General features: G+C 37.9%; 1 protein-coding gene across 13 annotated transcripts in view; it reads left to right on the forward strand.

Annotated features, from left to right (window-relative positions):
* Positions 1-24028, forward strand: part of MARK3 (microtubule affinity regulating kinase 3) — a 62349-nt gene that overhangs the window by 31191 nt on the left and 7130 nt on the right. For 5 of the 13 annotated variants that reach the window (XM_035892658.1, XM_035892660.1, XM_035892664.1 and 2 more), the window contains 11 exons: positions 2478-2534; positions 3451-3687; positions 3779-3898; positions 4536-4635; positions 4904-5016; positions 5794-5947; positions 7657-7874; positions 13232-13335; positions 18115-18279; positions 19013-19270; positions 21635-21661. In XM_035892658.1, the coding sequence (XP_035748551.1) occupies positions 2478-2534; positions 3451-3687; positions 3779-3898; positions 4536-4635; positions 4904-5016; positions 5794-5947; positions 7657-7874; positions 13232-13335; positions 18115-18279; positions 19013-19270; positions 21635-21661 (1553 nt within the window). The remainder of the gene's footprint in view (positions 1-2477; positions 2535-3450; positions 3688-3778; positions 3899-4535; positions 4636-4903; positions 5017-5793; positions 5948-7656; positions 7875-13231; positions 13336-18114; positions 18280-19012; positions 19271-21634; positions 21662-24028) is intronic. The other 8 variants (XM_009637097.2, XM_035892665.1, XM_035892666.1 and 5 more) reach the window with 3 other exon arrangements.

Below are 24028 nucleotides of genomic sequence, written 5' to 3' on the forward strand. Positions count from 1 at the left end.
GAGGGTACAAACACTAAAAATACAGCCATGCTCTGCAGTTCTCCATTTCAAGCTCCTTTTGTGCAGCCATGTGTGAGAAATTCAAATCCAGAACGTTTTGCATTCTTAATGTCACCTCATTTTTCTTCCCCTGTTACAGGCTTTCAAGCAGTTCTGGTTCAATCTTACTATCCTTTTTCCATAGAAAAATCTGCCCATCTGGATAAGAATTAATGCAAAAAATGGGAAGCCAAGACTCAGGGCAGGGGGTCTCCCAAAATTCACGTGTGTTACTTCCCTCTGTTCCTCTACTACAGCTCTTTGGTCTGGCCTCCTTCAGTCTTCTCACTGTTTCCCTGCAGAAGCAGTTCAGAATTTTTCATGCTGGTAGACGTTAGGGCAGGTCTTGGAAAATAAAAAAATCCACAAAATACATCTTACTTGTGTGTTCCAGCTAAGAAACCAAATACTCTTGGCAATGTGGAAGGGACCTTGAGAGGTCATTTATCCATTACCTTTTGTCATTTAATCCTTATGAAGAATGGTTTGTCTGCCTAGAGATAACTTGTTCTAACTTGTTCTTTAAAACCTATGATTATACAGATTTGTGAAATGCCTCCCAAGAAACGTATTGCAATGCTCCAATTGTTACCTCTAGCAAAAAGGTCTGCTGTTTTTTCCCCTCTTCTCCCCACCTGCCAAGCATCAGCAAATTTCTCACACTCAAGTAGGTTGGGAGTGAGGGGGCTGTCAATGGAAACAGTGATGGAAGGTGGAAGATAAGAGAGTCAATTCAGTGCAGCCGTGCTTTTTGCTATTTTTCATTCAGTTTTGACTGCTGTTCTTTAATTATTAATGTCATACACATTGCATTATTTCCCTTCCACTTAGACTGGACTACCTTCTGCAGTCTTTGTGCTGTCCTGTTGCAATGCAGAGTAGTTCAAAAGCATCTCCAAAGGAAACTACTGATTGATCGTCTGCTAGACCTTCTGCTCGTAGGCGGTCAGAGTAAAGGCAGTTTAGGAGCGAGTGGTATAGCGCTGTGTCTCTGCAGTCCTGAATAAAGCTTGAGGTGTTTGTCATGCTGTCAGCCTTGCAAGCACCTGCAGAGTGAGCCTGTGACTGGTGCTAAAGTAATGGTAGCAGAGAGGAAAGGAAGGAAAACAGAAAGGATGGTACGAGTGGTGGCATAGGAGCACTTTGGCAGTTTCAGTAACTGTAGAAAGCTGAACTTGGAGTCTGAAAGAGGGAGCCAATACATAAAGGAACAAGCAAAAACAGAGCAAAAGTGTGGGGAATGGAAATATTTCAACTTCTTACGGACTGCTTGGTTTCTAAGGTAGCATTTTGCACCTGCATGAATCAATTATACAGGGGCACAAAGATCGTAACATTGGTGCTGAAGTTTTGAATGCAAAATTGACGGGTAGGTCAGTTCTTTGACCTACCAAGAATCTTACTTTCACCTACTCTAAATACTAATTAGGAGAACCATTTCTTGTTACCAGTACAGGAGGATTCTTACATGAAGTTACTTTTCATAACATTAATGATACCTCATCTTTCTGTGTTGGAAATCTTAATCTTGAATGAAAGATATTTATTTAAGCATGATTATTAGATTAAATTGGTTTTATGTGCAGTTCTGCTTATTTTAAGAAGTCATAACATCTGCCTCAATTCTGACCACATGTGCATGACAATAAAATGTATTTGACCGCATTTGTGATCATGTAACAATAAGACTTTATCCATCTTTTCCATACATGTAGAGTTCTGCAGCAATGCTTATGACTCTAAAGCAATAATGTACTAGGACACTGTACTGTGTAAATAGCGTATATAGTTTGCTATATAAAGCGGGAATAACTTAATGGTATTTGGAAATGATGATGGAAGAAATGATTCGTTTGCACTTGAAAGACAGAGGGAGTTTTTTCCATTGAGCTTGCTACTCTTGTGCAGTATGCAAAATACAATAGACCATATGCACTTATGGTCTAAACAGCAGACCTCTGGCAGATGCACAGTTGCTTCTCACTGCATAAGTTTTGACAAACAAGCTGTTTCCTAATAGTTTCTCCAGTAGCTAAGCCCATTTCATACCCTTTTCTCTTCATGCTGCAGCATGAAAAATTGCCTTTGGAGAAGGACTGGAAAACTTCAGTCTAGAGGGAAAGCTTTTATAGCTGTATACATTATTGGAGTGGAAATACTTCAGTAACCTTTCTGAAAGTCATTGCATCTACTGGTCTATAATTAGCCACACAGGAAAAACAAAATCCTCTTTCAAGTATAGTAGAAACCAAATAGATCAAATAACAAACACCTAAGTTACTTAACAGATTTCCCCCAAATATGCTGGTCACTGTAGTAATTGGTTATGTAGCTCTAAGTGGATAAGTACATATCAACTTCAGTAATGTTGACTTTTTGATTAAAACTTCTGTTTCTTTGAGATGTCACTCATATAATTGGGCTTGTTTTCTATCCAGATAGTATCTGCAGTGCAGTATTGCCATCAAAAGCATATTGTTCATAGAGATCTCAAGGTGAGTAGTAAAAAGTGTGTGAAGTGTGTGTCAGCTTCTATACCTGTGGGTGCGATCTTTATTGTGCTGATAAAATGTAGTGTATAGTAAGCTTTCTGATACATTTTCTTGCATGTGTTACAGCAAGTCTTGATGAATGTTTACAGTATAGAACCATTTCAAATAAAAGCAAGAGGATTTGTAAGGCTTTTAAATATAGAAATTTAATGGCTGCTGAAAGATTGCTTCTCATCCTGTGGTCAGATTCAAATCTGATACAGGTCAGTGTTAGCTGAGAGTTCTTTAAAAAAAAAATAGTTTAATAGAGATACAACAAGTTTTGGTCTTGAACACAATGAATTGCCAGTTATGATGATGAAAATGAAGTATGGCTTCTTTGTAGCTTGGCATGAAATGATATATCCCTTCTTTAAACTGTGCCTTTTATATTAATAGTGTGGCTACATAACTTGTTCGACATATCATAACTTTGTAACTTCAGATAAATAAAAAAACTCCAAACACCACCAACAGAAAAACCACTTGAAAAAAGTGTAAAAGTTATGTGTATTATCAAACTTTTGCAAGAATGACACAAAAAAGTATGGATAGTGAGATTACATCTTGTTTTCATCTTAATAGATGAAAAATATAAATTACAGTAGCTTGGGATGCATTTCTGTGGAGAAAACAGATAAATGCTAATTGCACAGTTTTCAGGTAGCATATTGGCTCCCATAATCTAAAGCCATTGTACAAAGATTTTTAAAATAGGGTATATATGAATGATAGACTGAAGCATACTTAAAGACCTTGTAAGGAAGGGAATGTTAACAGATACTCATTCTTAAAATGCAAAAAGCTGAATTAAAACAGACAATAGCATTTTATATCAAGTATTTTAAGTTCATCTTACAAACCATTCTTTCTTTTCCAGGCTGAAAATCTATTGCTAGATGCAGATATGAACATTAAAATAGCTGACTTTGGTTTTAGCAATGAGTTTACAGTTGGAAATAAACTGGACACCTTTTGTGGCAGCCCACCATATGCTGCTCCAGAGCTCTTTCAAGGGAAGAAATATGATGGACCTGAAGTAGATGTTTGGAGCTTAGGTGTTATTCTTTATACCCTTGTGAGTGGATCTCTTCCTTTCGATGGACAGAACTTAAAGGTGCGCTTTTGTAGAACATGTTGGGCATGTTTACCTAATGTTTTAAGTTATTTGCTGCTTACAGCTTACAGTCTGTTCTTCTCTTACCAAGGAACTTAGAGAAAGAGTGCTGAGGGGAAAATACAGGATTCCTTTCTACATGTCCACAGACTGTGAAAACCTCCTCAAACGTTTCCTGGTGCTAAACCCAACAAAAAGAGGCACTCTAGAGGTAATGGCACAATTAAGGTGCATCAGAAAGCTAGACATACTTTGCAAACTGTATTTTTGAGCTGTAACTTATTATTGTGATACCATTCCTGAATAGTTTATTTGGAGTGAGTTTGGGGGGTGAGGGGTTGTTGAGTAAAGCGTATGGCACTTTTTTTTTTTTAAGATTTTGTTTGCTGGGGTGGATTCCTGCATTAATGGAAGATCCACCAGGGCATTTTCCACATTTTTCAAACATGAACTGTAAATTTTGACTGCTAGATTATGGTGTGGTTGCCTTTTGTCTACATTTTCTACCATCATGGAGGAGAAAATCCAAGACAATACTGACTTCCACGGACTTCCATAGTCAAGCCTGGACCTACTAGACTTGTCAGTTGTCATGCAGCTCCTGGTCTGTGCTATGGGCTTTTAGCTTTCAGCTATGTGCTAGAATACAGCTGATTGGGAAGCAGCTTGGCTTGATGTGCATTGTTGATTTTCCTCACTGGAGCAAAACAGAACTGAGGTGGGGCCTGTTATGGGAAAGAAAAATTAGAAAAGGCCTTGGTGTTTGGTAGATAGGGCAGTTGTTCTTTCAACAGCTTCTTTTCTTTGGTAGTAAGTATATTGTACTAACAAAACCCTTTCTTTTATAGCAAATTATGAAGGACAGGTGGATCAATGCAGGGCATGAGGAGGATGAACTTAAACCTTTTGTTGAACCAGAACTAGACATCTCGGACCAGAAAAGAATAGGTAATCGAGTATTCTTCAGAATATGATACCATTTGCATGATGTGTAGGGTTTGGCTGGTTGGGTTTTTTTCCCCTCCACCTCTCTGTTTGCCATTTAGAAAAAGTAACTCATCTTTTAGTATTGATAGTTCATTAGGCATATGGCATCAGGCAAAACTTAATAGTTTTAATTCTTTAAATGTTCCATTCTTTCTCTTGAACTTAAACACTTAGCCAGCCTAAACATCAGAGTGTTTCTGTTACTTACAGAGTGTGTGTTTGGTTTTAGATATTATGGTAGGAATGGGATATTCTCAAGAAGAAATTCAAGAATCCCTTAGTAAAATGAAGTATGATGAAATCACAGCTACGTACTTACTGCTAGGAAGGAAATCGTCAGAGGTAAGTACCATTCTTACAAATGCAAAGAAACAAAGGAATCGCAAAGTGTCTTTAGCAAAGTTACAAGCAAAAATTAAGTGGGTAACTGTAGGCATTGCATTGCTGGAGAAAAGTCCATTATGCTTAAAATCACATTATTGTAATCATCAGTGTCAGCTGTCCAAATGATGCTGTGTTCATTCTCACCATGATCTGAGCCGGTGAACTCTTGCCTTTAGACTCCCCCAAACTACCCTGCTTGCTCAGCAGTTACTCCTCTAAAGGACTTTGTCTGCCAGTTACTGTCCTGTCTAGTCTAGGAGCTCAAGTTTGGATGTGCCAGCTGTAAATATTTTAAGAGAACCAAGGAGCAGGACCAATCAACCTTAAAAAGTTCTTGCATTGTAGATTACATTTCCATATGGCCTCAGCATCAGTAAGCTGCTCCTGGTTCCTCTGCTGGAGGAGTTGGCATGGTGTCTTCTGCCAAATGTATCCTCTCTTCCTGTTAAAAACTTAGAGAACTCTGAGGAAAGAGTACTGAAAGTAGACATGGATTTTCTTTGTCTGATAGTCCTTTAAGGAGCTGCAGATTCCTCTGAGTTTCACCTAAGACAATTGCACAACAATCTAAGAGAAGTTGCGGTCTCTAAGCAACTTCCTTGTAGTGACAGACTTTTCTACGTACCAGAGCCATATTCCTTCAGCCTCCCCGTTACTGCTCTGATAATGTGGTGGATGTTTAATTTGTTTTCTCTGAACTCCTTATTTTAATATTCTTTTTTTTTTTTTTTGTAGTTGGATGCAAGTGATTCAAGCTCCAGCAGCAATCTTTCACTTGCCAAAGTTAGGCCAAGTAGTGATCTTAATAATAGCACTGGACAATCTCCTCATCACAAAGTTCAGAGAAGCATATCTTCTAGCCAGAAACAGCGACGGTACAGTGATCATGGTGAGTAATTTTCATTTTCAGTGTTGCAGAATACAGTGACTTCCATGGTTTCTGAATTTGTTTCCATCCCCCAAAGGTAAGGAAGATGACAGCAGTGTAGCTCACAGCATGGTGGTTAAATAATTTACTAAATAACTAATTTTTTTTTTCATTTGTTTTGTTATAAAGCATTCAAAAACAGCATCTAGAGGAATGCTGAATACACCAACTTAATTCTCTTATTCTGCCTTGTGTCGTCTCTTCATTCCTGACCGTGCTGGGAAAGTCTTGTTACACAAATTGAAGAGAATGTTGCAACCCCCTTTTTCATGAAAAGCACAGTACTCCTCCCCCATGCTCTTGTATGTCTGTTCAGCTTTTGTTTTCTTTTGACACTAGTAGGTCAGCTTGTGTCTAAAGCTTGGAAGAAATGTCAGTTTGCCAATATTTCTTGTTTCCTGAGGGTAGTGTCACTTGATTGTCCTGCAGGAAGTAAGTTTCTAAAGATCAGTGACTCAGGCAAACTTAGAACTCTTCTGCTTAATGAGTGTGCAGGATGGTAGCTTAGGGTTTTCTAAATATCTTAAACATCTTCCCGCCCAGACACTAACTCATAAAAGGAGTCTCTGTTCAGGTCTACTTTTAAATACCTCAAGTGCATTCAGAGGTTGCTTTCCTTGGGGAGTCTCCTGGGATGACGGTTATTGTGTTTTGTGATGCTTTTAAATATATTTATGTTTTTTTAACATGCATTTTTTTGTGTGTGTATATTCACACATATATGCATACACTTTTTGATCAATTGTTATTAAAACAGTAACTACAAAGTTGATGTATCTTGATGTATCCTCTTCTGAGGAGGTGTAATTGAGACAGCAGAAAACACAATCCTGACATCCCCACAGGCTTTTCCCAGTGTCCAGGAACCTATTAAAGCAAGAGGGAGCTTGGGAATGTTGAAGGGTCTGCCTCATTCTCAGGTGTTCTGGCACACCTGGGGAGGCTGGTAACAAGCTGCTGCTGGGCTGTTCCAGGAGTGCAGTCTGCTGGCCATTAGTGCTGCTGGTGATCCAGGGTTGTGTCACCATGTACCTGCCTCAGGAGCCCAGTTTTATCAGAAATTGGCTTGAACAGCATGAGCCAGCTCTGTACTAGTGAAGGATCCTCTGATTTGAATGAGAGTCAGTTAGATTCTAAAGTTTTTTTCCTACCAAACCAATGCCAATGCTCAAACACCAGGAGACCAGAATTTGCAATTCTTCCCTGGAAATCAAGTAATATCTCCACCTAATGAATTAAAATAATTGTCTGTTATTATGGCCCTTCTGTCCTTAGCAAGGTAAACAGAAGAGAGTTACATATCTTCAAATTGTGATACAAGAGGAAACCTTACTAGAATTGACTTAAATATCAGATCTGTCAGATTTTATTACAAAATATGTGGCCTTGTTTCAGGGTGTCATGTCTGTGTTGTCATCTCTTCCCCCCCTTAAAGAGGAAAAACAAACAAACAAAAAATGTTTGGAAAGTGTTTTGTTTTTCACAAAATTCTACTGTCTCTGAAACATGCATGTTTCAATGATTTAAATAATTACCTTTCTGCAACTCTGATTTCCAGTGTTAAATATTTTGATTCTCGTGTGTGCGTACATTTCCGTTGTAGGGAAGAGTAGCTGCTGGGCTTCTGAGAAGAAAAACGCTTTTTCTGTTTCTTTTGTTTATTTTTTAAGCTGGACCCTCCATCCCCTCAGTAGTGGCATATCCCAAAAGAAGCCAGACTAGTACTACAGACAGTGACCTCAAAGAGGAAGGAATTCAGTCAAGAAAATCCAGCAGTAGTGCTGTTGCAGGACGAGGAATTGCACCAGCTAGCCCAATGCTTGGAAATGCCAGCAATCCCAATAAGGCTGATATTCCTGAGCGTAAGAAAAGTTCGGCTGTTCCTAGTGTAAGTAGAAATACTTCTTTATCAAAACCATGAAATGTTTTTGAGGGGTGAAAAAGTCTTAAACCTGTGGTTTATCAGTGGTGTTGGTTTTGCTTTTCATTCATCAAGAGTAAGTGTCGGTATCTCATACTCTTGCTTTGTCTTTTCCCCTGCACGAGTTAGCTACTCAAGTTACTTGTTAATATTCCTGAAGTAGTTAGTAGGTATTAGTAATTGGTGCTAGTTAGGCAATAGACATAATTTGAGTATTAAAAAAAAAAAATCAAAAAAATAGAAGAAACTGAACTCGAAAGCTGTCTCCTGAAATTTCATATGGGTTGTTATTTCTGATATCACGAAGTACTCTTCTGTGGCCTCTTGTACAGAAGAATGAAATCTCTATTTGTATTACCCTTTTTTTTTACAGTTTCATATGTTTAAGCAACCACCTAATCTTTGTTCTCAAACAGGCTATTCCAAGTCATAGTTGTGTATATTAAGACTGTCAAACAAATGTAGCTCTAAAAACTGTTCAAAAGTGTATTTCAACCAGCAGTGTGCCTGACTTTTGTCCTTGTGGGCTTCCCCCACCCACCCCTAAACCCCAACAACAACAAAAAAAACCACTCTAAGGTGTAGAAGTAATGAATTTACAGGGTCAAGCAGTAGGCAGTGAGCCAAAAGAAAGAAAAGCCTTTGTTCAGTTTTGCTTTAACTTGTATACTCCATGGTGCCTCCCTCTGAGGCAGAGTTGGAAATCTGTTTTCATATAATAATTCTTGAGTCTTGTAACATTTAATTTCTAAAAATTTGGGACTTTGTATTGAAAAAAAAACTTCCTTCTTTTCAGCAGAAATAACTTCTCAGTCCTTTATTCAACTTTCAATGGAGTGATCTTTTTTTTTAAACTGATCCCACAAAGCTGTCATATTTCATCATATAGTCAGCACCATTACTTACAACAGATGAGAACAGAACTTTCTGAGCTCACAGCTTTTTGACAATCTGAAGCAGAAGTAGTAAAATAAGATTTGTTTTACTTTACTGGCTCTTATTGTCAGTTAGCTTTGTGGCTGATAGTGACTTGGCTGGAGGATTTCACTCAGACTGCTTGGAAAGACATGCTTTCAACTGCAGCAGCTGTTATTCATAAATGTGAACAAGAGCTCATGATTTTGAGGGACCCCTTTGTTTGTTTTTGTGGTTCCCTGCCCTTTCCCTTCTTGGTTTTTGATCAGTCCAGAAACCATTCAGATTTTGTTTCTTCTTATATGACAGTTCTTAGCTATTGAGTCTCAAAATGGTAGGGATAATCAAATCTGTTTTGTCCTACACTGGACTTCACTCAGTATTGTGTAGTGCCTTTTTCAAGAACTTTGCATCACAGTTACAACATATTTTACATTTAATACCTTTAGGACTTTGATCTGCTATGCTACACCACTCCCAAATTCTGGGGATTTATTCCAGTAGTCATATTTCAAATTTTGTACTACTGTAGCTGAAATAAAATTTCAGCCCATAACCATAGGGTACTTCTCTCTTCTGATTCAGTGTGCAACTGATCCAACAGATCTTTTACAAGCAGTGGTACAAGGTGGTGAACGTGGAATCAGACTTACAATGTCACTCAGTTAATTAGTGTTTAAAATTGTCTCTGTTTATAGCTCTTCATGTCAGACTGTGCAAACTTTATTTTTTTTCTTCCCCTGCTAGAGGGGGTTTCGCTTTCTGGCTGTTGGGGATGGAGGAAAGCACTGACTTTTTACACAATTCCTGGAACTGATTAGGGAGTCTTATTTCTTACAGTATTGGCATGCATCTAAGAAGGAAAAAAAAAAGTATGTTGGAGTTACCATATTGTCCTGAAGTTGAAAAAAGTTTGAGGTGGAGAGAGTTTGTGTTCTCACAGAGCACTTCAGTCCCCAAATCAGTAATAATGATGAGAAAATCGCTGACGAGACGGAAGAATGCTGTTTAAAAACAGTTATTACTTTGGCAGATACAGCAAAAGTAGTAGAACTGGTCCTTGCTGGAGACCCTCAGCCAGTTGTGTGCTGCTCTTATTTAATGACAAAGCTTACAAGCATGCACTTAAAGATAAGAGTTGTGCTTGTAGAACAGATAGTGAAGTCTGGCGTTGGAGCAAGGGGTTCCAAGCAGTACTTCTAAAGTTGACAGAGCATTTAAACTCTTGCAAACTAAATAGTTCTGCAGGCTGAACAAGTGCACATGGAAAATCTTCAGGTTCATTGGGCAAATACCAAATTAATAACGAAACCCTGCTAGGGGGGTTGCATAGTTAGCAGCAACCAATAGCTCCTTGTTTATTACTCACAGCTTTGGATTTTTCCTCAGTGCTTGTAATAAGGCTGTCACAGAGCCCTTAATATACCTTTAAGAAAACTGGAAGAGGAGAATAGATGGTATGTTTGGAAAATCATTTAGGACCAAAATACCGTGCTAGTGCTCTTAAGTTAGTAGGTTGGTTCATTATTGTAAGTCAGAAGCTGATTCTTTGAAAGCTTTTCATCAGTCCTTGCCTTGGTGTCTCTTAATGGGACAGGAGCCTGCCTAAGCAGTGGGCACAAGACTCTCTAGGAAAGAGGACGACTTTGTACCGCAAATTCATCCTTTGTGCTGTGATTGGACCTTGTGCATATGCCCAGAATTGTCAACATGCGCTTTTGCAGTGTCAACACCTCCTGCAAAGACGACAGACGGTGGCACAAGGATGACCTTACGCAGCTAACCCTAACCTTAGGGGTTGTCATTCCATCAGGGAGTGTGGTGCTGTTAACACCAGTTTCAAGCTTCCTGTGCTGTGCACCTGTGCATCTTAGTCATGTCCAGAGATTTATAGTCTGTAGATGGGCTGAACAAAAAAGTCGTAGCTGAAGAGCTTCCTAGATGAATTGTGAAAGGAGGTCATACACTAAAAAGTGTAAAGGCCTCAATACCAAGACTGTATTCTTGCTAAAACTGAAATTTGAAAGCTTGAAATACTTGCATCTCCTCCTGTGACCTCTGAAATCTGAACCAAACAAAAAAAAAAAACCCAAAAGGTATACTGATCCTTCTGTCTTTGTATTCCAGAAAAGGAGCTGGGAAATTGCCTGTTTAGAGTACTCTGATTTTAGATACAAATACCAAAACTTGTCTACTCCCAAACCTGAAAATGCGTAATCTTTCAAGTTTGACCCAGCACAGAGATTGCTGTCTTGACTTTCTAGATATGCAACATCACAGTCCACTTTAAAGTTATGTGGTGTCTTCTCAGGGGAAACAAATGTTCTAAGGGAGCAGGTGGAAGGAAGGAAGCCACCCATTATTGTGCGTATTTCTCACCAGAAAAACACTGTCAGATATTCTAGATGCTTTGTTCTCTAATATTTTCAGGAATGCAGAACAAAATGATGTGCAGATACTAATTTTTAATAGTGCAACATACCATTGGTTTGCAAGGGCTCCACAAAGTGTCTTGCACAGCGTGGCCTCATGAACATATAAACAGAACTTCACTATAGGTGCACAGCTTTCATTGCTAGCAAGTTTAGTAAAGAGAGGGGAGTTTTCACAATGGCAAATGTCAGAGGAAAGTAGAGGAATCGATGTTTTTTTTAAAAAAAACAGATTTGAAGAAGAGGGATATGTAAGGAACAAAGTACAAGGAAAGGGCCGAGGGGACTTCTGCTGATGTTTGGCACATGTCTATCCCTAAGGAGTATCCAATGAAGAATACTTGGGAATCCTTGAGACAACTACATACATCTTATGATTTAATTAATAGTTCTGCTAATCTGAAGTACTCTTTATACTTTTTAAAACGAGGAGGTTGTGCAGTTCACTTTTAATTTTTATTTGTACATTCATGTAATGACATCTAACAGGTCAGCAGTCTTTTAAACAGACAAGACGGCTTCATTGTTAAATCTGCAGCTCAGGGGCTGCGTTGCTTAAGACTACCTGTATAGCAGATATTTTGCCGTAAGGCACTGGAGGAGCTTTTGCTGGTTATCAAAAATACTCCACTTTAACAGTTTTATTTCAGGTTTGGAAACAAAAAAAGGTTTGGCTACTCTCCTTCTGTGCTTGAACTGGTTTTTCCTTTCTTTTTTTTTTATCCTTCTTCCCATGATTCTCTATTGTGACCATTTATGTGAAACCTTTTCTTAATGCTTTTTTTTAAAAACCCGCTGAATTTCCCTTGTCTATCATAGCAGTAATTCTTCAAAGAACTCCAAAAGGTTGGTTGAGCATGAAGTCCCCTGCCTGATTCTTAGTGGCCATCCTTACTCAACATGTGCTTATCCAGGTGCTGACCAGTCATTCCCTTAAGCTAGCCCCCTCCAAGACTTACCCCGGCAGTGATGTTTAAAGTTAATAGCCTATTTTGCTTCCTGCTTTGCCCTGTGATCCTTTTCTTTAAAGAAAATTTCTAAAGGTTTTTTTCCACTTTCCAACCATATGCAGTTTCCTGTGTTATGTTCTTGGGGTGGGGAGAAAAAATACGAGGCTTGCCGGCTCTTACTTCCTCTACAACCTGGGGGTGCATGTTTATCTGGACCACCATGCTTTTCCTACAGTATTTGCATCTAACTTTTTATAATTCTGTTATCTGTGAATTACCTAGCTTCTCAGTCGTTCCTGGAAAATTGACCGCCAACTTGGGCATATCTCCACCCTCTTTCTCTGTAAAGACAGAGGCAAAGTAATTCTATTTCTTTTCTCCCCTCTAAAGTAAGGTCTATAGTTTAAGTTCCCCTGGTTCTCTTGTCCTCAATGTATTATGCTTGTATTTAAATGTATATTTTAAAAATGTCTTATTAAAATTCTCTGCAATTTGTCTCTTTTAATTTGACTTATTCTTCCCTGTTCTTAAAACTTGTCTAGTGTTTTACACTATTTTAATATTAAAAAGTCCATGTTTACCTTCCCACTGAATTTTACCACATTTGTTTCTTAAGTCTTTGCTTTTCCTATCTTGTTTAAGGGTATGATTTTAACTTAAAGGAAAATTCTACAGTCTGCAAGTGGTAAAGTATTTCAAAAATAGGCTGTAAAGATATAGGCTCTCCAGATGTAGGTGAATGCTATACATGCTGAGAACTTGTAATTCAGAACATTGGTAATTAAAAATTTTAAGCAATAGTAATTTTGAGCTATCAACATGAAATACGAGAACAACTTTTTAGAATTATTTTTTTCTGATTGCATTATTCCTTAAAAGTACTGGAAGGTGTTGCATATTAACTTAATTATTTTAAGTTTTATAATTGTGTAGAACTAGCATGAATTAACAGCCTTCAATTGTATGTAGACTTAACCCCAGAAAAGCCTTTTGCAGACAATAACAAGCCTATGTTTTTTAATTGTAGAATAATACTGCCCCTGGAGCAATGACACGGCGCAACACATACGTTTGTAGTGAAAGAACCACGGCTGATAGGCATTCAGTGATACAAAATGGCAAGGAGAACAGGTATATGAAATGTCTTCCTATGGTGTATGTCCCTTGTCTCCCCATCTTCCAAAAAATTTTAATGCCTAATTTAAAAATCAGTCATTTTCTAGTGTAATTCTTCATGAAAGGTGAGTACAGATCTTTGATTATGGAGCACCTGTAAGTGTGTCGGGGCTTTTTTCCTATGCTTATTTCATACAGTCTTTATACTTGGAATGTAAAAGGAAGATGGTTTAATGCATGCCGTATTTGTACAGCCTTCATCTTAAATCTGTGGTTAACTCCTGTGGCCAAACAACATATGCTTGCAGAAGAGGCTTGTTTAGTGTCAAACTACAAAGTCCATCTCTCTTGGGCCGTTCTTTTTTTACATTTCACTCTAAACTGTACTTTGTTGGGATTATTTGGAATACTTTTTTTTTTTCCCCCTACAAATTCTCAGGGAGAAAGTAAATTTTTTTCTTAGCAAAGATGACAGTGATAGGCCATTGTCTTGGACTAATAATGTTCCTTACTGATATTCTTGTAGTCTAATTGCTTCCCAGTGTTTTCAGAACTCATTTTGAGAAGGGAATCACTGATATCTCCATATTCTGAGTGAAAACAGAGAAATAACGGGTTTCCTCTTACTTCACTGAATGAAAGCCTGACTGGAGCATGAGATGGAATTGGAGTTAACTAAGTTAATGTGTCAGCATCATAGCCACATGTAGTCTCATCCTTCCTTTTGTACCAAAGACTGAGGAGAGCTGTAGAAAATAAGTACTACAGTGAGCATAGACATTAGGTATACAGTAACACTTTTGAAGAATACCACCAAGTTTCCTGGCTGGCTGAGGTGTTTTAAGTTCCAACCAACTGTTCCTCACCGAATTTTACAGTTCTCAAAAGCTGGTAACAATTAAGTAGTTGACAGTTGCCAGGAGAGCACCCAGATCACTAGTACTTAATAAAAATGCTTAAGCTTGGAGGAATGTGTACCTCTCTCCTACTCTTCCCAATTTTGTCCACCTCTTCCTAATTTTATGACATATTGTAAAGGGTGGGAAGAAAGTGCTTTTCTTCTAGCTCATGTTGAAGTTGGTGAAAGATGTGCCATTCTTTGCGCAGAATTTTTCCCCTTCCTTTTGGCAGTTTATTAGGAAGAGTGGCGAAGTTGTGATGTTGAATGGAAAAGTCTGTCTGTCCCGTGTTTGACCCTTGAAGCCTAGGGATAAAGAACATGATTTTGACCCTGTCTCTTCCTCCTAGCTTTCTGCAAACTGAAAGTGATTAAGGAAAAAGTCAAGTATAAGTTTGAAGAGTGCCAAAAGTCTAGCTGGCCAGCTGGGCCTGCAGTCAACTGTCTTGTGAAGTACAGCACAGCTATTTGGTACTGTCTCTTAGTGTGTCTGTCTCAGCCTCCATTGGTTAGTTCTTGTTAATGTTACCAAGTTTGTTTAGATTAAAGCTCACCATCCTTTCTTTGATTTGATGTTAATAGCTTTTTTCTTTCCAGACTCTTTGAAAAATGAATCTTTCTGTCCAAAGTAGTTTTGATCAGATTTGATTACCTGATATCTTGGTTTAATAACATTTTTCTTCGTCTTTAAACTAATAGCTTTGCAATATCTCGTCTACAATTTCTTTATTACATTTTTAAAAGTTATTAGATATTGTTTACTAGGAATGCTTGAGATTCAGATTTCTCCTTAATTTAGGAGTAACTTCATACTCTTAAGGTGCTGTCTTTTGACGTTTTTACTTATCTTTTACCAGCTGTGAGTTTCTCAGCAAACCACTGTCTTTCTGGTTTGTCACACATGGGCATTAAGCTCAAAGTTAACATTGAGTAGTACTTAGCAGCTATATTAATTCTGTTTTATACCCATAATTGGTTATCCTTGTGTAATTTGCCTTTTATTGTCAATGTGGTATCCAAACATCATTTGCTTATCCTGCAAACTTTAGCCCTATTTGGGTCACTTGAAATGTCTGAGCACTTATATTTTCATTGTCAGGAAAAAAAAAAATCTTTCTAGCTTTTATCATGTATTTTTGATTACTACTTTTATTACTCTTTATAGAGGATTAAAACAAGAAAAGATAATGAGAATGCATTGCTAATTGTTTCACAGTTTGAGACTTCTCATTGTCTGAAATGCCTCAACACTAAACTGCGCATTCATTTTGGCCCAGTTTCAGAATTACTGTGATTTGGCATAGAGTTCAAAATTTAAGTCTGAATTAATTTTGTTGCTGTAACTGGGCAAAGGCTTGACTGATCACATAAAGTGCAGGGACCTTTAATGCAGGCTAAATAATAGCATGGCTATTGACAGGACTGGCTCTTCAGAATGAATTCTGCCTGCCTTTAGGTGTTCCTGTAGTATCTCTAATATTATTGTACTCTCAACTTGGCAGAAAGTAACTTTAGAAACTTGTAATGGTTTTTATTCTGTGAAGCAAGATCTGAAGTAGAACCTGGGCTTTGTATAAATGCAAGGTTTTGTTAAAAATGCTTCCTGTGCTTTTGAAATGTCTATTGGTGGCAAATGTTAAAGGCGGGAGTAACTACTATAAATGATTTGTTACAGATTGGATTTTAGATTTTCATAGTCAGTCAGATACTGACTGTGACCCTGTGAAAACTTGGGAGACTTGCCTTAAAAGGCAAGATGCGCACGTTTGAAGTCTCTATTCTTTCTGTAAAGTGTTAAAATGTTGCCTGTTCTGTTTTTATATTGCACGTTGAATTCTGAGAAGGCACTATTTCTGAAGGTATGGAAACTTTGAAGAATCGATAGTCAGCAAGTGGACTTGATATTGGAGAAAGTAGTCTTGAAGACCCCATGCCAGACTGGTAGAAACAAAGGGTTTTTAAGAATCATATCCCTACTTTAACACATTGTGTGGCTGACACAGGCATTCTGCTTGGAGATGACTCTGTTGGCTTTCCTCCAAAGCCTGAGCATTAATTAACGCACTTGGGGACTCATGAAACACTCTTCATAATGATAGGCAATTGCTTTAAATCATTTGTAACACAAATGATTTACAACAGCTTCAGATTTTTAATAAGCCTTGGCACTAATTGGTGAATGTTAGCTCACTGTTTCTGTGTTCCCAGGCTAGTAATCCAAGGAAGCTGTTTTCTAGCAAAGCTTCAGAGGAAGAAATATAAATGCTTTAATATGTGCTCTGGTACCTTATTGGCATCTTTAGCTATTGAGTCTTTGGAGGCAGGTGACTAAATAAAACTTGGGTCTAATGCTGTAAAACTAACTTCTTTCTTCTTTATCTTTTGCGACATATTGAGAGGAAAGGAGCTAGAAGTGCTTGAGAGGCCAGTGACCAATTGTTTGGGGCTTACTTGATGTCAGGGTATTGCTTTTGAGATGAATGTTCATTTCCTTACAATTTCTAATAACCTGGGGCAACGTAAAAGCTGTGCTGTGTTGCAGGCTTCATTGTAATAGTGGTTGTAGTAGGCATCCTGCTGGATTCAGTGTTGTAGAGAGTTGCATGCATGACTCGGATTAAGTTTTCTAGACTCTGAAAAGTTAGACCAAAAAGAAGTAGATTTTACTAAAGATTTTAGCCAGCAGTTCTGATGTCTGAGCTGTGAGGTGTTTGCTACCAGTGCTTTGAGAGCAAAGCCTGAGAAGTGGGTCAGCTGATACTTGTAGCTGGACTAGCATTCTCCTCTCCAAAGTCTGGCATGCCAGCATGAGATAACAGGACTTGAACTTAAATATGTGTAGCCATGAACTGACTTGGAAGTGAACATGCAGTGTCGTGAAGCTGTCACCAACAATTACCAATTTCTTAACCTTGAACAGTGTTTCTGAATTACAATTGGCTTACTTTTAAAGCAAAATTAAGATGAATGATTTACAGTGGTTTAGCCTGAAAGGCCCAGTACATCTTGTGGCTTCTCGGTTTTCTCTCATCCTTATCATTACTAGATAATGTGAAGGCTGCAAAGAGTATTTTGGCCCAAAGAAAGAAAAAGATGTCATGCTCCTATTTTAACATATTCTACAGCTGGCAGCTTACTGGCCATTTTGCTAAAACAGCACTGTAGACCTTCCTTCAAAGCCTGAATGGTAATTGGGAGAATTCAAGGTTCATGGCCAAGCAATATGGTATGCTCTGCAATAGTCATACCTCTTCCTTCAGAGAACACCAAGCATTATTCATCGCCTCTGACATGTACAGGTTGATTAATAGCAGCCTTTTTGTTTGAGCCTCTCTGGACTTGTTAAAAATCATGATAATTGTTGCTTTTGATTGTGCCTGTGAAGTCCCTCAGCGATCAGATGTAGATCAAGATTTGACAGCTTGCCCAAGTTACATTGATTTCTTTTAGCACGGCTGCATTCTGAAAACAACGTATTTCTCTGCAGTAATGGAGCTATCATCAGTCTTTTGGAAAGTGAAGTTGGTGGGGTTTTTAATGCATTTTTTAATGTTAAGACCAATACGAAATACATCAGTGCTTTATACAAGTGCTTTGGCACAGAACACTGAGTTATTCAGGTTCTGTACATCAAGGAGGGCAAGGAGGAGCCGCAAACTAATGCTAATGGTAAGAGAACGATCACTTCATCGATGTCAAGTGCTATAGTAAGGATGCTTTTTAAGGGGAGTGTAGGGTAGTTGCTGCTGTTTACATAGAAGAGGTCTGTTAGAGTTTGTGTTCTTTGATAAATCAGTTAATAGAAGGAAAAGTTTGCTTTTTTTCTATGCAGTAGTTTGTTGTTGGTCCATCATGCTCTTCTTTCTGCCTCTGCCTGAACCCAAACCCCCTCACAGCCTGACAGAAATGTTCGCTTACGCAGCTAGCCCTGCTTCAGTTTGTACTACATCCTTCTCCAGTGTTCGGCTGCGACATCAGAAGTCGATGTCCATGTCAGCCTCTGTGCACACGAAGATGATGTTGCCTCCAATAGACAATGGCGCAGATAACTTCAGGCCTATGTAAGAACCTGAAATCGTTGTGAAACTAACTTATACCCACTGCTTCTTAACTTTGTGCTGTGGAATTTTAGTCCTAGATTGTTCTAGTACATATTGCCCACAAGATGTGTGTTTACTCATTTTTTTTTTTTAGTCTTGTTTACATTTGTCTTGTGGTGTGTCAGGCTGTCTGTGACATAATCCTGCAATAATGAACCTTAATTTTGTTCCTAGTGTTAGGAGTATTGGGCATTCCCTATTGTCAGAGTTTGTGGGAGACTTTAACTGTATATCCTGAAGGACTTCACTACCTGGAATGGTTCTCTTGTAAAGAATTTTGTGTAGGGTACTTTCAAATTAGCAAGATTTTCAAAGATATTATATATAGAACGTGCAAGGAGAGACACTAAAGTTACCTATTGCTTCTCTTTCCTGGGAGGAAACTTTACTCATCTATTCTTTTATCAGTCTTCTCAGTGAAACGTTGTATGCCTAGTTTATCTGGTCTTTTCCAGGATACTCCTGTTGCATTTTTCTGCGTATGTAGGTTTCTGTTTCGGCAGCCTTTTAATCCTAACTTCTTACGAGTTTTGATTCCATACAGTGGTGTAATAATGTTGATATTTTTCAACCCTGGCCTATATAAAAGTGTCTGCTTATGCTTTACTGTAGAACGTAGTGTTTTGTGTTTCCTGCAGAACCGTAGTGCTTCTGTAAAGAAGTCCTAGCATTGTTTTTTTGTTTTCTGCTCTAGCACTATTCCCGATCAAAGAACTCCTGTTGCTTCAACTCACAGCATTAGCAGTGCAACCACACCTGATCGTATTCGTTTCCCCAGAGGAACGGCTAGTCGGAGCACTTTCCACGGCCAGCTCAGAGAGCGACGTACTGCTACCTACAACGGACCGCCAGCCTCCCCCAGTCTATCCCATGAAGCAACACCACTCTCACAGACTCGAACCAGGGGTTCCACTAATCTATTTACTAAACTAACTTCAAAACTAACAAGAAGGTAAGCCTCTTAAAATGGTAATGCAACATTTCCTTTTTATCAGGTAGTACACATACCTAGTAGCTCGTTGCTTAGGTTGTTTTGTCCACATTTTCTGATTAATGGCTTAACTATTTCTGCAACTTAAAATGCACTGGCTTACAATTGTTTCGTAGTTCTTTTTGGTTACAGAAGCCATTTGGTTTTAGCAGGTGAACCAAATGGGATAAAAAGTGAGACAGCTTGGTCTGTGGTGATTTTTTTCTGTGCTCATCATCCTCATGTCTGAGGTACAAATGCTACAGACCTGAAACATTTCTGCTCAGTTCAGAAGCTGCTCACTGACTGCATGGTTTATCAGTAGACAGCATAAATTAGGATCCTGGTCTTGATATTTATTGTAGTGTTAGAAGCTCAGGTTGTGTTTCTCAATCACTTCGGCTATTAATATTTCCAGAAAACCCTTGCTGGCAAAACACGAATAGAAATATCACAGATGAAAGGGTAGGGGCAGGAGACAAAAGCTTCTTTTAGCAGTAGCACTAGCATAGGTCATATTAAAATAATGTCAGTACTGTGGCTTCAGTCTAGGCAGGAGTCTAGTCAAACCTTGAAAAATTTAGTCCTGTTTTGATCTTTAGTTCATGTGCAGATTCTGGTGAAGGTGTGCTAGCTTAAGTAGGTGCTGTTCCTGCACTAACAGTTACTATTCTGATTGGACTTCTAGTTTCAAACCCATGTATGGTTTAAATTGGTTCCTACAAACCCTAAAATTGAAAACCACCTATTTTCCTTCTATATTTAAAACTCATTGGTTCACATACCACATACTTCAGACTACTCTGATATCAACAGCTTGTGTTTGCAGAAGTGAGGGTTTGCTTATCTTTGCCTTAAGATAATCTCCATGCTTTTGTACCCTCCGCATCACATGAAATTTTTTGGAGTATATCATTCTGATCTTGGCCTGCTTGCTTTTGTTTAGGTTTGTATCACATCAGCACCAAGCCATTTCCTTCCTGTCTGTTCTGTGTCTATACATCCCTCCCTCTCAGCATCCTCTTCATAGTCTCCTATTCCGACAAAATAATGCTAAGCCAAACTCCAGTTTTTCACAACTAGCTGATTTCTATTTAGAGAGTGAATTTCTTTTAAAAATATAGTTGTTTTTTCTGTGAAAAAGAAAAATGTGGCAGCCTAGCCTTTGGTAAATGTTTTACCCTGCTCAGCTCTCTGCCAGCTAACACCTCCCTGGGTTTGGTTTTTTTTTTTCTTGTTTCTCTATTGAGAGAGATAAAAGATTAATTTGATTTTTTTTTTTTAAAAAAATAATTCAGTCATCTGCTTTTTGTCAAGTGAAGTCCTAATCAAAGACATCCTTTTGGCACATCTCTCTTTCTTTACTTTTGTTTGTAATATCCTTACTTAATTTTCCATCTGATGTTCCAAGTGTGGACGCTCAAACTGTGAACATGCAAGCTTTTCACTTGCGCTGCTGGCAGATACTATTTAGCATTGTGTGTCACTCAGTTGTTTAGGCAGCATTCAAACTTCTATCATTACCTTCAAGTTTCAACTTTTGCAGTACAGCATGGTTTTCTTGAAGAAGTTTTTCCCTGCTACTTTTGACAATAGTTTAAATTACATCTGGACTTGATTAAATAACGTGCAGTTGTGACATAATAGCGCTGTTGCAGATGGTTGAGTTTGCACTTGGAGAACCTCTTATGGTTGGGCTCTGTTACACTAGGGTGCTGTACAAACTACTAAGGAGGGGGATTGTGCCATTAAAGGACATGGTTATGTATCTTTAAATAAATTAAAAACCTCTTAAAATCTGTTTATTCTAGCATTCTCTATGGGGAGTCAGAATCCTTTTGATTATGAACTACTTACATTCTGGTGTAGGCAATTGTTACAGCTTCTGCCAGTAAATTAACTAAAATATTTAAGGCAGGTTTTGGCACAACGTGGCTGGCCTAATGTTATGAAGGAAGGAAGAAACCTAACTCTGAAGATACTCGAGATCTAATTATATTAGAGTTAGTGATTTTTGCTTTCTATTTGAAATACATAAAGAAAATTCAAACACTTTTATGTGACTGTGCAGATTGAATTTTAAAGTGTTTTGACACCAGTACATACTTTAATTTGTAATAACTACTGGTGGCATATTTCCCAGCAAAATGAAGTTTGGAAGTAGCAGTGCTAAGAGTTTGACTTCTCAGACCCTAAATCATCTGCCTAATCTTAGAATGTATTGAAGTGTAATTACATTGTGCATTTTAAATGAGATTTTTTTGCATGTTTCACTCTAAATGGCTTTTTCAATTTATTTTGTACAAAACTTTTTGTTAATAATTATTTTGGCTTAATTTCTTTTAGAAACATGTCATTCAGGTTTATCAAAAGGTAGGATTTATTTCTATTTAAAAAAAAAAAGTGGCTCCTGCAATTAACAACAGAATTGGCTTTCTAGCCTTGGTTTTCTGAAAACTAAACTTTCTGCTGAGAACTAAATTCTTTCTTGAGAGGAAAGCATAGAATAAATCCATTAACTCATGATGATACTTAAGAATCTGTGGCACCTGTATAACAAGATGCTAAGCATGCCTTGTGAATTCTTCTTTCTTTGATAGAGTTGGTAGTACCAAAGTAATTCTATTCTCTGTACTAATACACTTAGCATGCTTATGTTTGAAGAATGAGGTGTTTGATAACAATGATGAAAGTATAAACAAAACATAAGGTTACAAGCAAATAAAGGTAAGTGATGCTAAATTTACATTCTTTATTTTGTAATATTTTGTAAAAAAAATCCAGTTTGAAGTGTTGTCTGCAGTTGATACAATAGAAAGCAAACAGAACGCGGCTGTGAATCTAACAGTTTTTTGTGTGGAAGATTGAATGATGATGCAGTCGCTGTGTATTTTGAAATAGGATGCGTTTGCTGAAGTGAATTGCAAAATGCAAATAGAGCACTTCAGTTGTAAACAAAAAGTATAACATCTATAGAAATTTATCAACAAAAGGGAAAAGCTCAGAAGTCTGATTCACATTTCAAACTGAAAGGTTGGAATTTAGTTTTACAATTTGGGAATGAATCAAGCTGCTACCGATCTTGTTCATCCATTATGACTCATGAAAGTTGGTTTTACAACTTTGATCCACAGGTAAATTTTCCAGCAGAATTCTGTAATGCTATTTAGTTGTATCGTACATTGGAGCTTCTTAAAGGCTGGTATGTTCAATTTCCAGCTGCTGATCAAAAACCGGGAGACGGGGCCAAAAACCAGACATCTGTTTTAACTTTCAAAATGCAAGGCTATGCATGTGACTAATTTGAAGTTTGTCAGACCATTTCAAGGAAATGCTTATATTAGGGAGACCTGAGATACGTAAATAGCTGCCTAAATTTGGGGTTATTATGTACAGTCTGAGTCTAAAGGTACCCTACCCAATTAAATGAGTAAATTCCACGCCACAGTAATAATGACCAGGGCTCTTCCAAACATGACTATGGTATTGGTTGGGTTGTCTGGCATTGTCACAGCTGACTTGAGAAAAGGAACATGCACCAACTGTTAGTTAAGGGAAGAAACCATCCAACACAGTATACAGATGAAACTGAGCAGCAGCAATAGTTTTAACTCAAAGTGCATCGTGAGCTGTGGGGCGCATACCACTTTGTAAGCAGGAGCTTTTGTCTCCCTGTAGTCACATTCCTCGTAAAACAAAGGATTGTGATCTGTGCGGCCTTCACAACTGGATGTGTCTAAGTTGGTTACTCTGCTGCTCTGAAGAAAGGTGAAAAATGCTAATATGAGTACAGTTTTAATCTAGAAGGTTGCTGTTCAAATTTGAGACTTAAAACAGGTAATTTTTTAATCATTGCTAAAAATTTTCCTTCGACTTGAGGCCAGGAATCTCAGACTATTGTGGAAATAGCTGCTTCCATGAATATGTCTTTTGAATAAAAGACTTGCAAAGCCTTACACCACCTACACAGGACCAGACTGTGCTTTTTAAATTCTGTTTTAAGTGTGCATGGTGTCCCTCCATACCTGATCTGTATGTAGGTACAAAATTAAATTGAAAATGTTGGGGGGGTTGGCAATTTCTTCTTGCTTTATATGCTATGAATCTTACTTAAACTCACTGTCTTGGATACTGAAAGAACTACTGTAACCCAATAGCACGTATATATAGTACTGCAATATCATTCTAGGGAGCTGAACAAAAGTAGATAATCGGTAACTCCTTTTTAAGTACTGAGTTCTAATATTGTACTTGGTACACAGAGGTATAAAATACATCTCTCTCTCTCTCTCTCGTACTGTCCTTGCCAGTCTGCATATTGTGGAAGTCTAACTTTTTTCTGACAGCAAAAATCACTTCCTATGTTCTGGATTTTATTGCAGCATCTTTTCTCCATTTCCATAAATTGATCTTATTTTAGCATCGTGCACTTTTTGCTGTTTTTCTGTATCTTTTTAGGCAGTTTTCTTTATGTTTATTTGTTTTTTTAACACGGAATGTACAAAGATGTAAAGAACAGAAAACACAGCATAACTCAGGACAGATGTGTGGAAACATTCTTATTTGTGAAAGCCTTTCACAAACCATAAAGAAGATAGTGTATAGGCATTGCATGACGAATGAGAACATAACTTTCCTATATATTTGTTCCATTGTCAAGACTGAGGAGCGTCTTGGTCCATAAAATTAAGTTAGGTAAAAATACATGCAAAAGCAGAAAATTTAGAACATAAACTAGCA

The sequence above is a fragment of the Egretta garzetta genome, unplaced genomic scaffold (assembly GCF_000687185.1).
Source record: "Egretta garzetta isolate BGI_Z169 unplaced genomic scaffold, ASM68718v1 scaffold334, whole genome shotgun sequence".
In the NCBI taxonomy this organism is placed as follows: domain Eukaryota; kingdom Metazoa; phylum Chordata; class Aves; order Pelecaniformes; family Ardeidae; genus Egretta; species Egretta garzetta.